The sequence below is a fragment of the Egretta garzetta genome, unplaced genomic scaffold (assembly GCF_000687185.1).
Source record: "Egretta garzetta isolate BGI_Z169 unplaced genomic scaffold, ASM68718v1 scaffold68, whole genome shotgun sequence".
Taxonomy (NCBI): domain Eukaryota; kingdom Metazoa; phylum Chordata; class Aves; order Pelecaniformes; family Ardeidae; genus Egretta; species Egretta garzetta.
Genome location: NW_009260774.1, coordinates 1498953 through 1516689, shown reverse-complemented (window position 1 = coordinate 1516689; position 17737 = coordinate 1498953). Strand labels below are relative to the sequence as shown.

The window sequence follows — 17737 nt, the reverse complement described above, 5'->3', positions numbered from 1 at the left end:
TCTTAGGGCCTACATGAGTTTTTACGATGTCCTTCTACCTTCTTAGCTTTGTGGCTAGAGCTGCAAAGTCCTTACAAAACTCGCTACTGACGTTATTAGGGGATATTAACAAATACCCTCTAAGCACCTGAAGGCTCTTCCTACTGCTTTCTTGCTTTCTATTGACATTTCCTCTAATTGCAGAATGCATTCATATTTTTTTAAATTGCTGTCATCCCTGCTAGCAGCGTGGGTTTGAACCTCCAAGTCCAATTTGGATGGTGCTCACGTTGCAGTGTTTTAATTCTGCTGTATGCCTGTTTGAACAAAGCCATAAAAAGCAGCCACAAGGCAAGAGAGGTGCAAACAAGTTATACAGGGTTTCACAGGTAGCTCTGCAAGTCCAGCCAGGTAGCTCCCCCCAAACTGGCGGTTGTTTCCAGATTGGTGGTATTCCCCTTGCTAAAACCCCTTCCTTCAATGTGGGTCAGACTGGTTCTTCCACATTTCAGCTAAACCTAAGTCTTTTTTTCTTCTTCAGTCAACCACCTGGATTAGGACCCAGCACTTGCCCTTGCTCTAAGACAGCAGATCCCAGAGCAGCACAGAGCAAACAATCCTTCAAATCTATCCATTTCCTTGGTTTTCTCCTAGCTCCTCCTCTTTTTATCACTTTCCCTTTTACTTCCTGCATTTTCTGTCTCTCCAAGTAGCACGTGAACAGGCGGTATCCCTCTCTGCGCCCTCCTGAGCTCAGGAGCTTCTCTTAGTGACACACACGAATTTACAGCCAGTTTGTCACACTCTATAACCCCTTTCCTGTAACCCCTACCGCCCCCTCCCAAAGCTAACAGTTTTACAGCTACTGAAGAGTTAAATGTAACGATATTTGCATAAGCTATACTCCACTCAATATAATATACCCAGCGTTACCACTGTCCTTTTTAGAGTTCTTTCTGAATACTGGAGATTTCTGAGTGGGAATTCCAAAAGCAACTCAGTGTCACCACCAAGACATGACAAGTAAAAAATTGTGAATAACGGCCTTTGAAGGTCCTACGGGCAGGAGTTAATTCAGGTCACATTCACACATATGACAACAGATCAAAGCATTTCATGCTGCTATGAATTTAAAATCATAGATGTCCTCTCGCTATGGCAAGCTGTTTTTCAAATGAGACCCATATTAAACAGTGAAAAGCTGACCACATCCACTTCAGTGTTTGAAAGTACACTTTGTTTCAGGAAACAAAAGGGATAGAAAAATAAGGCATTTAATTGAAAGAAAAAGTATCTTACAAGAATTGTGTCTTTCTTAATTCTAGAAATCACAACAGTATTAATGAAATCTTAAGAGACAACTAATACAGTGTTTATTTAGAAGCAGCATAAGTCCAAACAATGCATAAAAATCTCAGGTGTTTATTGTTACAGTTTAAGTGCATATATTCTTTTTACAACTTTGTGCCTGCCCACAGGAACAGACATACAGCACCCACACAATTTGCTCTTTTCAGAAAGCTTTTACTTGTTTGAAATCTCATCTGTATAATTGGATAATACAGTGAACTAGTTCCAGTGACAAATTCCAATTTTATATAGGCTAGATTCCAAAAGAGTAAACTCAACATGGAAGGTGTTAAAATTTGTGAATATTCCCATAAAAGGTGACATAATACACAATTCAAGTGAATTAAGACAGGCAGCATACACAAGACATTTGTAAAAAAAAAAAAAAAAAAAAAAAAAAAAATCAGATGTTTAATACAAAATACTCACCTACCTCTAAACATAAAAAGCTTTTTATAACTTAACAGTATGGGCCCTACCTTCTGAATGTTAACAGTGACAGGTTATTAAGAGGGTATCTCTAAAATTTAAATACAATCTGTGCTGGCTAAATGACTTTCACTTCTTTTATAAATTAATGATGGAAGATGGAATCACCTAACACAGGAGCCTGAGCATCAGAAGTTAAATTCCCATTTTGAAATGGATTACAAGTGAGGCTTTCCCCATTTACTATGAGGATAACCTCTGTAACTTCTTTGGTTGAGGCCATCATCTCTGAACAGCAATCCCAAACAAAATGGGAAACACTTCCAAGTGCTGAGAAAGAACCAAAGAGTACAGTTTGGTCAGAATGCTAAACATTATGGAACAACTCCATGCTTACAGAAAAAATGTTCTATGTCTAAAGAAATGAATGTGAATTCACAACTGTAATCTTTAACTTTAGGTAATTTAGTAAGTACCACAGTATTGACAGTCTTCATAAATACCATTAGTTTAGAAATAAAGATGTCAGAAAAGCACAGACAAATTTATTATTCTTAGTGGAAAAACTAGTGAGTTTTTAAATTTATTCTTTTGCTCCAAACATTATGTAGTGGCATTGCTTTTACCAACCCTATTCTCAGAGAAGTGGAGATGGTATCAGGATATGGGATAGGCAACAAGGCTTACTTCTCTCTTTCCCCACCCCCCTAAAATATTTCCGTAAAACCTTACATACTGTAGATTATGGAAAATACCAGAATTCACCCATTTCACCACTACCTACATAAAGTTTCAGAGTACTTTGTGTCTGGCTTGGACAATTGCCACAACGCTCCATCACACTGATTGACATAGATTAGACTTCTATTTCCAGCTTCTTGCCCTTCCAGATGCTGGGGACTGGAAAGAACATAGATGCCAACCCTTCAGCTCCATGAGGATAAATGAAGTGCTTCACCTCACTTAGCAATGATGTACATCCATTTAAAGAGCAGCAAGAGCATATTGACAAAACCCCTTCCTTGCCCTGACAGATGCCAATTGCTGTACGAAGCTTACAGCCTCAGTAAGTTGAAATGGAAAGTCCTTTGGCTCTCTGAAACTTTCAGATCCCTCTCTTCAAGAGAGTTCAAAGAGAACTCTTCAGAGTCTTTGAGTAAGACTGAACATAAGTGAATCACATGCAGAAAACCTTAAACCATTTCAACCCCTGGGCCAGAAACACCACGCCATGCCAGGAAGCGCCAAAGCAATGATTATAGAAGAAAAAAGATTTACTGCATTGTTGTCTAATATAGGTCTTCCAGATATGTGCTTGGAGTCTTTTGTTTGGTGATTGACAACCATGCCAATATTCCGGTCAAAACCTGGGAAAAGATAAAAAAACTTCATTTTACAAAGCCAAACAAGCTGAAAAGAAACTTAGTAACCAAGTGTATGCAACTTCCTAAATTTAGTTTACCATTATGGTGTTAACTAAATTACAGTTAGTTTAATGGGGTAGCTTCAAAGAATGGGATATATATGCAATATTTCATGTTAGAAGTTATTTCTTTTGAAAAGTTACACTCTGTCAGGTCTACTTCTCTCTACATAGTTCCATAGCAAAGAAAGGAATGAAACATGAGCTAAATCAGATGAGGAATAAGCTATTCCAAGAGCCATTCTAAGGCAAAGGATGCTGTTTTGAACAGATTAGCAACATGTATTTCTTGTCAAGAAGATGTATTTTTTTTCCAAAGGAAAACATGATTACTTGATCTGACAGAAAACAAGCTCCTTACAGAGGTTGAATTTAATGTTTCTATTTACACAGCAGTTTTATACTACCAGCAGCTCAATTTTTTTTCCTGTTGCTTAAGCCTTTTCTTGCTCTGCCTCTGTATTAGCAGTACTTTAGCACTGCCGTACATTAGCTGCTACAGTGCATGCACTGTTATGCTACGTTTTGCCCAGATGCATTATTCTATAAGCTGATAAAAGCATAAAATTCTAGAATGCTTGATTTTAATGCCAACTCACACTATAGTGAAGTATTAACTGGGTACGTGCATATGCACACATTTAAGGTTGACACAAAGAAACATTTGAAAAAAAATCAGCACATTTTATATTAACATTATTTTTCTCTGTAGATTTGAATATCTGCTAACACCCACAACATGGAAATTCCATTTTGAGCTGCTGCTTTATTACAAAATTTTCAGCACCTCAGACACAACTTAAACACCCCCACCCCCCACACCTGCTTGGCAGGTATATCACTGGTATTACAGTTACCTTCCAATCACACATTTAAACATAGCTTTGAGTAGTGCAAAAGAGCTACAGAAAAATCAAACTTCAAAGCCTGATAGCTTAACTCTTAACACTTGCTATGTTTTAGAAAGTCAACAGTTTTCTTGAAAGAAAAACTGGGAATAATTTTTTATAAATATATACCTCAAATGCACACAAAGCGTAGATTGAGAGCATAAACAAGCAGGAAAGGCAACAGTAAATCCTTCCATTAGCTTTGTTATTTACAGAATAGGTATGGCTTCAGACTGGTAACACAGGAAAATTTGAATCTAATTCTGGGCAGCTGCAGACAAAGTTTTACTTAATGAATGTGTGGGCAGGGAAGGACTTTCTCTTAGAAACAGTGGGTATCACAGACTATTACATAAACCAAAACTATGAAGATTACCAGTAGGAAAAACACTGATGGATGGGATTAGCAGTGGGAGCATAATGTTTTCAAAAAAAGACACAATTCTTCACTACCACTGCCATATTTATTTAGTGTTTTTCAAGATGCTGCAGAGAGATTGGAGCATTTCTTATAAGACCACGTTGAATAGGGATTGGAAAAGTGGGTTTAAGTAAGGAGGGACACAAAACCTAACAGTGTGCATCACATGAGCAGCACTATTTCATCTATATCACAGCATATATATACACCATAGTATATATGTAGCATACATACTCCAGCAGTGCTTATGAATTTGTAAAAGAAATGGTGGAACTTGCCTACTGTCCCTGTTGCAGCTAGCAAAGTAAGTTGCTGAGCATGGGAAAATATCTGAAGTGAGGAAGAAATAGATGCCGATAAATGCAGGCATGCATTAGCTAGGTTTACCACATTCTCTTAATGCATCTGCCTCACTTGGAGCTTGAAACGTTGTCTGAGTGCTTAAGTGTTTCCTCTTTAGTACAGAAATATCTAAAAATTCCTCAAATGGTTACACACTCCATTATATATTGGACTTTTCTGGAACTACAAGGAATAGACAATAAAAACTGCCGGAAAGCCAAATCCACAGCATCAACAACAGTTTACAGTTCTCACTGTGGTGGTAGATTTAAAGGACTTGTATCTCTCAGGCAGTTCATCTACACATTCAAGCCTCGGCTTCCAACAAATAAGTATACTGACAATGAAATCTGAAAACTTAAGTTCTCTCTGTAAACCAGCTGTTAAACAGAATAGCGTCAGATATTGTCTTTAAACATTTTTTAAACATAGGGTAAGTTTACAGTTTAGTCAAAAGGTTGTCTGTAGTGTTTACTCACCGACAATGATCCTTAAGGACAATGAGTAAATAAATACTGAAATAATTTAGAATCAGACAGCTAACAATTTTTTTTTAAAAATGGACAGAATTTTTTTTTTTTAGCCTCATAACTGATTTGTGAAAAAACCAGAAAGTAAAATACTGTACACACTTTCCTGGAGCTTTTCTTATTTAATTCTTAAAGCTGAGACTATTCCTAAGTCTTCAGAGTTGGAAATGGAGCTTCTGCAGTGACAACTTAATCTGAGTGAATAGATAAAATTAAGCTGACTCTTATAAAATTAAGCTCTTATAAAATGTTACCATAATTAGATATACAGAAAAGGAGAGGGCAGCAATTGCTTTTTCCAAGGTAACATGTTGGAGATCTCTGGTCTCTTCCAGTCATCAACAAGACACTAACATGAGATAAACAAATGAAAAAGTGGAAAAGGACCAATCGCCCTTGCTCTTGTTTTCATTATCATGTCCATCACTTCGATTCCCTTTGTCCTTTGTGTTGTTAATTCTGTATTTTTTCCATTTAAAAATCACATCCTTGGCCCTTCTGGAAATTCAAGTCCATTTTTAGTTTACATTAGGAGAGGGTTAAAAAAAAAAAAAAAAAAAAAAAAGATAAGAATTTTACTGCTGTATTGCATTGTAGCTCCCAAATATGAATCAACAATTGATCCCAGTAAGCCAGCTGCCGCACCAAACACAATAATGGGCCATTGTGGAGCAGATGTTTCCAGATCAGTCACAAAAATAATTTGTGTTACGAAGTAGGCTATACCTACTGCCATGCCCCCAAGCAAACTTGAGAGCAGGCCCACTAAAGTAACTGCTCCATTAGTACCTAAATCAAACAAAACCAAGGTGATTTACAAACTTTTTCTTAAAGACTTATATTTGTTCAAATGTTTTATATGAAATCAAAACTGTGTTCACAGTGATCTTCCCCCGTATATCCACAAGCCTCTGCTACCACAGCTTTTATTTACAATTCCCATTATGCTGCTGAGAAGCTTAACCTGTATCGTCACAGCCTATTACTACTACTTTTCCTTGCCCTAATGCTAGTTATCTAGACTTATTCACTAGCATTAAATGAAATACTAGATAGCACACCTCACAATGTCACCTACTATTTGTGTGCTGTGAGGGTGGGGTGGTAGGGAGGAGAAAAAGGTATTTGCTCCAAAAATAGAGAGCTTGAGATGTGCATGCTATTAAAACAATGCCTCTTTCAGAAGTATACCAAAATATATTTCATGAACATATTTAAAAGAAGGACAAAATCCATAGAAAGAAAGATGTTTGACAGCTTAGTGAATAAAAATCTGAAGAACACTTATTAAAAAAAAAAAATGCCCAGGCATTTAAATCCTACCCCACAAGATTGAAAACTGAGATCAACATGCCAACAAGACTCAAAAAAGACACACTGCTTTAAGGTAGCAACGTCATCCACTGTGCAAATTTTCACAGACAGAAGGTTCATTTTACCCACCCTTGGTAAGATGTTAAAGGAAATGAGAGATTTGGTTAAGAAGTGAATTTTCTGTAGTGTATGTGTTGAACATACATACATATTTTTCTACTGATTAAAATTTTAATGCCTGAAAAATTCAGATGGTAACTTGTATTCTTTATATTATCGGCTGTATTTAATAGTACCAGAGATGAGAAGTGACAGCATTCACTAAGAATGATTTTAGCTCCCCGGATGCTATGTTGGTGCACCTCACCAACAAAATGCAACAGGAACGCAACTGAGTAAATTCCATTTCAGAGAATGCCATCCTGCTAATATTTCCTAATCCCAGATTTCTGATGTTTGTTTTTCTGGGGCTTTTATTGAACTTTTCCAGTTGGATGCATAATTCAAAACAGATCAGCAAAATATTAAGACAAGAACATGTAGAACAGGTAACAACTCACCTACTGGAACCTTTTCCCAGGTTGTTATCAACCTTGGCTTGCTTTTACTCATAACACTACCAATCTCTGAAGCCCATGTATCACCAGCAGAGCACGCCAAAGCTCCCAAAAGGGATAAGCACATCCATGATGCTGTGTATTCCTTTGAAAAGTCTATTGGAATTTCACCTGGTCCGTTTTCTATCATATATAAGACAGCTAGCTCAGTAGGAACACCACCGTTAGAGAATACTTGCACCCAATTCCGCTGTCCACCTGAAGTGACAAAAACTAAATTTTAGTATTTTCAGGCAAAACACTTGTGACAGGCAACAGCATGAGACAAAAGCAAAATACACATAAATAAAGTTAAATTGAAAAAGACACGCTTTCAAATCAGAAACTAGGTAGCAATTTTTTTAAACAGAAGCAAAAGCAAAGCTGCTTGCTAATAATGTTCATAGGGATAAGGGTGGAGGGGAGGCATGACAACAGTGTTCCCTACTCCAGATGTTACAACTCATCTGACTCCTTGAAAGGAAGAGGAATAGGCAGTATATATTCTCCACAAAGGATCTGAAAGAATTAAAATGTCATGGCTTACCTTCTTTGTATTCTGAATCTATTTGCTTCTTTATATCTTTTTTCCATTTAGTAAGTTTTGAAGAAGTAACAAAAAATACAAACAAAGAAGTGAAGAAACTGTAATTTGCAACTGTAAGGATAAATCCAACCACCAATCCTAAGAAGAAAAAAAAAACCACGTATATAACATTCCTTCATATAACAAAGTCTGCTTTGCAAAGCAATTAAGTATTTTGAATCTCTTGAATACAAAGAGTATCTTCATGATAAACCAAAGACAATCATGCAAAGAGAATTACTGAAGTGCCTAACACCTGTGTGAAAATTCCAGTGACATAGTGACTGAAAAAAAAAAAATCAGTTATCTTCATAATTTTCTCTGAAATTTTATTGATAAATTGCTAATTTTATTGCTACTGCTAAAGTGTGTGATTTTTTAAGACCTTCACTTGCCACAAATCACTACTGTGCAAAAATAAGAGACAGAGCAATTAAAAAAAAGCCAAAGGATATCTAATTAAATTTTAAGTACCCTGCCTGAAGAATATGATTATTTGTATAAGAAGCATATATACAGCTGTGGCTGTGTCTCCATCAGCAAGTTTATATTCAGTTTGGGAATCAAATTCCTCCCCCAAGGTCTCTAGATAACCCTCCTCCATATCTTAACAGCTGCTACTTCTCCCTTCTGTTCTTAATTTTCTTTTTTGGTTTCTGATTTTTATGTCATCTTGTTCTTTCCGTAATTTTCTTAAGTATTTGAGCTCCTGGACGTGCTTCTTTTTTATCTCCTCCTCCACAGGGCAGTTCTAATTCTCACTGCCCACCATGAGATTACAATTCTTCACGACTGAAAGAAAATTGGCCACGCTTAAAGCAAATGCCAATATAAGCTGTCTAGTAAAGCTGTTAAGAGGTAAAAACACAGCCGAAAAGTTGGGGTTTTTTAGTATAGAAAATGCTCCCCTGAACTCACAGACAGAACAAGATCTGCGAAAAGGGTGACATGGAAGGAAAGGATTTGAGGTCCTGTTTGTTTCCACTGACCATCAATTCAAACAATGTCACAAGACAGGGGTAAATCACCTCACGTGGAAAGCTTGCATCAGATTCCAACAAACAGTATTGTATACTATGCTGGGGTTTTTCTCACGTGATGAAGAAAAAAACATTGTTGAAACAGTCATTTGCTTAAAGTGCAGATTTAATTTTCTTCTCATTTTTAGGAGGCAAAAAATGCCTAAAACTGCTCATATTACAAAAAGGAGAACCATGTTATTTTTACTGGTTTCCTACTAGGCAGGTAGGCTGCTGACATGCCTCAGTTTTATGGTATTTTTTTTACCATTGCCTCTGCCATTTCATTATCTCTATGTGAATCCATCTATATATTAAACAAAAACATATGATTTAACTGCACACTGTACTGAAGTTTAAAAAAATCTTACAGGTTTATATAAATCTAATGACGGTACTAATCAAATTAATTACAAACAGCAGAAAAAATTAACTTGACTGTTTAAACAAGCATGAGAAAAAAAATCAGATGAATTCAAGGTACATATGCTTACATTTATACCTTTATTATAACAGAACTAGGTAGGAAAGTCTTAAAAGAATACTATGTACAATAAGAAAGACCTTAATTTAGTTTATTAAATGTTTAGCTGAATAGTCTCAGAAAAAAACATACCTCCCAATGCACCACTGTGATCAACACTCTTCTTCTTAAAACCCTGTGTAGCAATCATTAGTGGAACCAAGACTGAAAAAAGCCAGCGCCATGGAGAAATGGGTTGTAAAGTACCTGATAGATCAAATAAAATGGTTACAGATGATCCTTATAAGCATTTTTAATGCCTTTATATCTTAAATGTAATTACCTTATAGTATATATTTAAAATCTGATCTTGATAGAGATTAAACTTTTTACCCTTTAGAAGAAATATAGTCTTATGAATGCAAGACCAAAATATCTGCAATTATCTACTCAATTTTTCTATTCAGCTTTCACAGAAAAAATACATTACATTAACTAAAATTAATCATAAAGAAATAGCAAATGTGTCAAGATATACGCATGGTGATATATTCCATTTTTAAAGGGATTTACAAACTTCAAAAATTTACATTCAAAATGTTAAGATCAGCTGAAACTTGATTTTGATAGAACAGGTAAGTTCAGATTTTAGAAAAAAACCCAACCCATACAGCCACAGTAGGTTATGTAGAATACAGTTTCAAATATGAATAAGATTCAAACTAAAATTCCATTTAACAAAACATGTAAAGAGACTGCATAGCAACTTTAAGCAAATAAATCAGTTCAAGAGCTTTCTCCATAGATCATGTTATGACTGATTCTCTGATAATTACAATAACAAATCTGAATTTTTTTGTTATTATTATGATTCTTTTTTGATGACATATCAGAACATATGGCAGCAATAACAGGAATGAACACTGTCTATGGTCACTGATGCTTTTTAGCATTGTAATGGAACGAAAATTAGAACAATATATTGGAAGCTTTACCTTGTTTTTCAAGCCATCCCAAATACCAGTGTTTTTAGGAAAAGTCATTCTTGTTCATCAAAAGCTTTAGCTTGATAGCTTTCGGCTATGAAAAGCAGGCAACTTTTTTATCATCTATGTATTCTGAATTATTCCTAGGATATGCCTAATGTTGTGACTTTGCTGTCTACGCCATCAATTAGAATTTTACAGTATGTCAATAGGACTACTGCTACTTAAAAAAGAAATCTTAAAGGTGCAGGAGCAGGCTGTCCCCATGCGCCAGAAGATGAACGGATGGGGTAGAAGACTGGCCTGGCTGAACAGAGGGCTTTGGCTGGAACTCAGGAAAAAAAAAAAAAAAAAAAAAAAAGAGAGTTTATGATCTTTGGAAGAAGTGGCAGCCAACTGAGGAGGACTACAAGGATGCCATGAGGTTATGCAGAGAGAAAATCAGAAGGGCCAAAGTCCAATTAGAACTTAATCTGGCTACTGCTGTAAAAGACAATTAAAAATGTTTCTATAAACTCACTGGCAACAAAAGGAGGGCTGAGGTGAATCTCCATCCTTTATTGGATGCGGGGGGAAACACAGTAACAAAGGACAAGGAAAAGGCTGAGGTACTTAATGCCTTTGTCTTGGTCTTTAGTAGTAAGATCAGTTATTCTCAGGGTACCCAGTCTCCTGAGCTGGAACACGGGGGTGGAAAGGCTGTGGATGTTGTCTACCTGGACTTGAGTAAAGCCTTTGACACCGTTCCCCATGGCATTTTCCTGGAGAAACTGGCTGCTCATGGCTTGGACAGGCATACTCTTCACTGGGTAAAAAACTGGCTGGGTGGCCAGGCCCAAATAGTTGTGGTGAATGGACTCAAATCCATCTGGCAGCCGGTCAGAAGTGGTGTTCCCCAGGGCTCGGTATTGGGGCCAGTTCTGTTTAACAACTTTATCAATGATATGGACAAGGGGGTCAAGTTCACTCTCAGTAAGTTTGCAGGCAACACCAACTTGGGTGGGAGTGTTGATCTGCTGGAGGGTAGGACGGCGCTACAAAGGAATCTGGACAGGCTGGATTGATGGGCGGAGGCCAACTGAATGAGGTTTAGCAAGGCCAAGCTTGGGTCACAACAATCCCAAAGCAATGCTACAGGCTTTGGGAAGAGTGGCTAAAAAACTGCCCACCACAAAAGGCCCTGGGGGTGCTGGTCAACAGCCAGCTGAATATGAGCTGGCAGTGCACCCAGTGTGTTCAGTTTTGGGCCCCTCACTACAAGAAGGACATTGAGGGGCTGGAGCATGTCCAGAGGAGAGCAAGGAAGCTGGTGAGGGGTCTGGAGCCCAAGGCTGATGGGGAGCGGCTGAGGGAGCTGGGGGTGTTCAGCCTGGAGAAAAGGAGGCTGAGGGGAGACCTTATCACCCTCTGCAGCTGCCTGAAAAGTTGTAGCCAGGTGGGTGTTGGTCTCTTTGCCCAGGTAACAAGCAATGGGACAAGAGGAAATGGCCTCAAATTGCTCTAAGACAGGTTTAAGTTGGACATTAGGAAAAATTCCTTCACCGAAAGGGTTGTCAAGGATTGGAACGGGCTGCCCAGGGAAGTGGTGGAGTCCCCATCCCTGGAGGAATTTAAAAGACGGGTAGATGTGGTGCTTAGCAGTATGGTGTAGTGGTGGACTTGGCAGTGGTAGGTTAACGGGTTCAACTTGATGATTTTAAAGGTCTTTTCCAACCTAAACGATTCTATGATTCTAGTTGGCTAACAGAATACTTCAGAAGTAGTTTCATGTCTACACAGAAAGAAGATGTCAACATGCATATAAGCTACCTAATGGTTGTGTTTCTATAGCCTTAATATTATTACCATATCCTTTTTATTCTAGTTTGGAAAACATATATTCTGTAATATATTTCAGTGCTTAGTTGAGCTACAGTGATACTTGATATCATCTAATAAAACTAGCAGGAAGGCGTGCAGTTCATATATAATTTATTTTGTACACTATGTCCTTCTACTGGTCTGTGAATAAATCAGCAGCTTAATCACAGCATCAGTGATAATTGACACTGAGGCAAAAAAGGAAGTTTAGATGTTTAGCCTTTTTTTAGTTTTAAAAAAGAAATATTCCTCTTTTGTTGGTATCCAAAATGTTCTGATTGTTTCCACACTATACTTCGCTGAAACCATGAGAACTTCCAAACTGGATCAAGCCAAACATCTGCCTGCCTCAGAATCCCACCTGGCAGCAGTGAGCTGCACATGTGCAAGGAAAGAGTATAAGGAACAGATAAACACTGATCTTCCCTGGTTTATTGGGAACTTTTACGTTGGCATTTCTAAAATCCCCCACATATTTTTCCAATCCATTTTTTAGGAGTTATAGTTTTCATCTCCACAGCCACCCACAGAACTGAATTCTGGTTTTAGATGCACTGAAAAAGGCCATTCAAAAAGCTGAACAACAAAGATCCTGCTGCCTCAAGTTTCAGCAGACATCTGCTAAATTTTATGATCGACTGAATAATGATTTCCTATTCACATTCTTCCTGCCATTCATGACCTATATAGATGTCCCCTTTCTATGCTGAAACATCTTTCCCCTCCCCTCAATGACCTGCTTGTATTGAACCAGGCTACTTATCTTTTCAGTCATGCAGTTCATTAATTACAGACAGCTGTGCTGTAAAATACGTATTTGCCCTCCTACTCCCTGTTCTTCCCATCATCTTCTCTTGCATTACTACCTGATCACCTTTATTCATGGTAGCCACACTCTTGGGTCCCTCTGCCCACCAGAGAGTAAATTCTCAAGGAGAATTTACGTCCCTCAGGACCTGAGAACACATCCAATCACCAAAAGGGCTAGTCCCAGAAACATGAAAAGGAAACTAGGAACAGTTAAAAAATTAAAACTTATTTCAGCAAGCCACTGGGTTCCCCAAATCACCATTTTTAATAAAGAATATACACTTAATATTATTACCATAATTACCAATTACCATTTCCAAACTAGAATAAAAAGGATATGGTAATAATATTAAGAATATACACTATAAATTTAGTATTTAAGGAAAGGTAGCCACATGACATATAAGTCCAGTGTTATACAGTGTGGTTTCCACCTGAATATTTATCTTCAAGCAAGCCTGAAGTTATCTAAGTGCAGTTCTTCTTGTCCTGTCTATTTCTCTAATCTACAGAAAAACTGGCTTAGCTGAGAATCACAGATGATTTAGACTTCCTTGCTTTGCGTAGTCCCTCTCTGCTGCACACGCATGCACAACCTCTTCCCAACCTGGCAGCAGTACAGACTCACTTTGGTCTGGAGCGTTGCAGAGACTTACTGAAAAGCAAGCTACATCCAACAATTTCATGTCTTGTAATACACATTTACTCTCAGAAATTTCTTCTTCCCTGAGGATTCTCTAGACTAATTCTTTTCCACTTCTACGTTCTCCCTGTTATTTTTCTCAATTCTATCTAGAACAGCACTATCAAACAGATTTAGTGACAGGAGAATTTCTTTTCATTTGCACACAATGTTTGCATGAGAAATTATTTTCTTTCAGCATAGACTGAAAACAGATATTTAAGCTAGGAGATTATAGAAAAAGAAGGGTATGTGCCCCACATAGTGGGGGACTTCTTTTCACTGATTCTTGTTCTCTGACAGCAGCTGCAACCAAATTGCCACGTTACTGAAGTCCTGGCTTGTGATTTCACATTATATGGATTTTAAGTTTACATATTTGCTAAGTGAACAGTACATGTGAATTTAGGGGTGGCAAAATTAACAACACAGCTCCTAGCTTCCCCTTTACTTTGTTTATTGGTCAACATAATGTAATCAAACTGAGCTTCCTGTGTTACAGCTATTCAAATGTTTGATTGTAGGTTATTTGTTTTCTCACAGAGCTAACAACTGCAATAATTGCTTAGTTTAAAGCTATCAATTCCTTGCTTTCATATGAAAGCAACTCTACATAATCAAAGCTTCTGTATTTGGAAAGTATACTGCTTTTTTGGGAACTGAAGAGAAATAAATTATTTCAGGTCTAATATTAACATCTATGCAAAATGGCTCACCTGTTATCCTCCTTGTTACACCGAAAATAAACCCAACTTGGAATGTTCTGAGGTATTTAACTGGAAGTTAGTCAAACACCAAATTTTTTATAAGAAAGGATTGCTTTTAATGATATTCTTCACTGAAATTATTAAAGTGCCAAGGCAGACCACTCAAACAACTCCCAAACAAAAAAATGCTGTTTTTCAAAACTATAAATGGTTTACTTCTGCAAAACTGAATACAAAAAAATCAAGCTGTTTTCTCATCAACGTACCTACAGAGCCTTCTAAAAAGCTTTTTCTTGAGTTCCCAGTTTATTCCCTTTGCTTTGTCATTCAAGTCACTATGATCTGAATTTAAACAAGCTTGCAGAACAGGAAAACAATATCCCACTCAGCTGTCATAATTCCACACTATTCCATAAAGCACTAGTGTCCATAGAAACTTACCTTCTAAAGAGTCAATTTATCAACGTCCTAAACATATTTGCTTCCTTTTAAAAGTCCAGAACACTTACTAAAATAAAAGCAGTTAATAAATTTAATAAAGGAGTTGTTATTGTCCAGTTAAAAGCTATATTATTTTAATCATAAAACTGACTCAATAAATTACTGCCTTAGCAGTAAGATTCTTACAACCTTTATATTCTATCACTCCAATTTGACTTTAAATTGGAAGACACAAATTTCATTGCAAAAGATGCCAAAAGTACATCTTATAGAATACTGAAATTTAAGTCTGAGAAGAAATTGTTCCTTAATACTACAGTTTAAAAGACTTCCACCTTTGCAATTAACAGACACAAGCAAGCTATTATGTCCTCAACTACACTACTTTGACAGAATTTCTCTACCAGAAAAGTGACAAGAAAGCCAGTCTACTAGGTGAAAGTGATATGACTGCTTTCTAAAAAAAAACAAACCAGCCCTTTCAATCCTTTTGAACTCAGTGTAAGGCTCTCAAAGATATACTCTAAGTTGATGACCACCTCAGTAAGATTTCAATTGACAGTTTTTGTTAAAAATAAAACCCACAAACTTCAAAAAAGTTAATTGTTAATGTAGCTTTTGAGCTAAAAAATACAAAATCAAGTCATTATATCTGCTATACAAGTGTAAGACATCACAAGCGTAGAATTAAAGTGGGTTTCAAACTCACAGAAGAAACATTTCACATGGGCAAAGCTGCTCGTCTAGCTGGAAAGCTAAACATGATGGTTCTCACCAAAGACTTTTGTGTCAGCAGTACCTAGAGCTTTGCAGATATACAGGCTCCCTGGTACAAAGCCGGGCAAACATATTTCACAGTAAAACACTTGCCATTGCAAGCACAAAGATTCACCAAGACAAAAACTGCTCTTCTGTGTACTGAAAAGCCCCAGTGCTGTAGGAAGTGTGGAAGGGAGTCTTGCAGCCAAGAGCTGACTCAAAAACTCAAAAGACAAGCACCAGCTTTGCATGAAGAGATCTCCAGTGCTCTCAGTCTGGTATTGCTAATCACAAACCAAGAAGGTTCTTGATCTTAACTTGAGTGTGAGCAGTACTGGAATACAAAAGGGTTCTTTTTGGTTGGTTAACAAACAGAATTTTCATTACTACTAAATGTAAGCAGTTAAGACTAAAACAGAATACATTCATGGATTATTATGGATCCTTCAACATTCCCATTATATCATCATTTTGGTCACTGTTTGGTGCTTAAGCATTACTATGAACTATAAACTGCAAATTAATAAATGTGTTTGTAGTATTTTTATATTTATGGTTAAGGACTGAGAATTTCATCATTTTTATGGGCTGAAGTTATTTAAGTTATCACCCCCACTTCATTAATCTCACTCCTACTATACACTTCATTCACCTCCTCAAGCCAAGGTCTTTCCATAATCTCAGGCAAATGGACAACAAGTTGTTATGTCCTTCTTGTTCCATAACCATTCTCCACAAAAATAAGGATTTTTCTGCAGTCTCCTTTGTATCAGCCCCTATCCTGATTCACCTGGTATCGGGCCTCTCCACTCTACGCTGTCAATTCTCAATCACGTTAGATAGCAAGGACCAGCATACCCTAATTAGAGGCAAAACTCCGAGAGCAATACCTATAGAGAGGAGACAGGTACAAATGACGCTGCATGTTTAAATCCAACTTGGCTAGCTCTAAATCACGCAAAACCTGGTAGCGAAGCCTGCTTCTGCACACCTTCTGTGTCTGGCATCTCACTACAAGCTAAAATAGAAGTGTCCAGACAAGACAAATTTAATGCTGTACTAGGACTAATACCCCATCCTAAAACCCGAAGCACCGATAAACACTGAGCAGACACATCCAACTGCCACTGCAAAAGTCAGCTTATACTGGTGGGATATTTATTCTAGCTTCTTCTGGATTCAGGGCGACACTAGGCAGCTGAAGGTGTTCCTACCAGCCCTAGGCACTCTCAGCAACACTTGCAATGACACTGGAACTCTTCCTGCATGAAACTGGCTGAGGTGTTAAGGACAGGACTTTACGTGTCCTGGGAAAGCAGTTAAACTCTTCTAAGCTTGAACTGATGCTGAAGGCAGTACTGCTGCTTTTGCACATTGCTGTAAAAATGGTGCTAGAACTGAAGTGATAGGCCACAGAAATTACTAGTGTCCCTGCAACTACACAGAGCTAACCCACAGCCTGCCTGAGTTGCCCGAACAGAGCTGACAGTATACACTCGTGCCAGAGACTCCATGTGTACATCTCTCTCTTCTTGTACCATTTCCCCTGTTTCTCTGTTCCTTGGCCAAGGAACCCTGTTCAAAGGCTGCATGTGCATTCCTAAAACTGTTTTGAAGGCTGGCACACTCCTCCCCTGCTGTCACTACTTCCCCCTATAGAAGGAAACATCTATCAGCTCGCTCTTTCTTTCCACTTCTTCATTTTTATCTTATCTGCTTTCTTTTAGGAAGATAAATCACAAAGGATAGCAACATTTTAAATCCAACAGGATCCCCGGGCAGAGCTGCAAAGAAGGGTACAGTGGCTGTTAACACCTTCTAAACCACGATCAGCTACCGGCAAAACTGAGGTTTTCAGCTCTACTGATGATGGAAAGGGCTGTGCACACCCCTCTTCCAATCCCCAATCCCCACCAGGCTGCAGGGCCCTGCCCCGCCGGCCTCTCCCCAGCCCCCGGCCTTTGGACTCACCGTAGTACGTATTTGCAGTGATGGACACGATCCAGAAAGCCAGAGAAATACAAATGAGCAAGTTCAGGACGACAATGTTGGCCATCATCTTGAGGTACTCTTTGAAGAAATCCTCCTGGCAACCGGACATAGGAAACCAGAGGGAGAAAACCTGGTGGGGAAACACGAAGCGCAGCGCA

General features: G+C 37.9%; 1 protein-coding gene across 1 annotated transcript; it reads right to left on the bottom strand.

The window, feature by feature from the left end:
• Positions 1-1398: 1398 nt before the first annotated feature.
• On the bottom strand, positions 1399-17730 carry TMEM19 (transmembrane protein 19). Its single transcript, XM_009646271.2, has 6 exons — positions 17559-17730; positions 9496-9609; positions 7822-7959; positions 7239-7493; positions 5944-6153; positions 1399-3125 (listed from the first exon to the last, which is right to left on the bottom strand). The coding sequence occupies exons 1-6, from the start codon at positions 17686-17688 to the stop codon at positions 2962-2964; spliced, it is 1011 nt and encodes a 336-aa protein (XP_009644566.1). The 5' UTR covers positions 17689-17730; the 3' UTR covers positions 1399-2961.
• Positions 17731-17737: the final 7 nt, after the last annotated feature.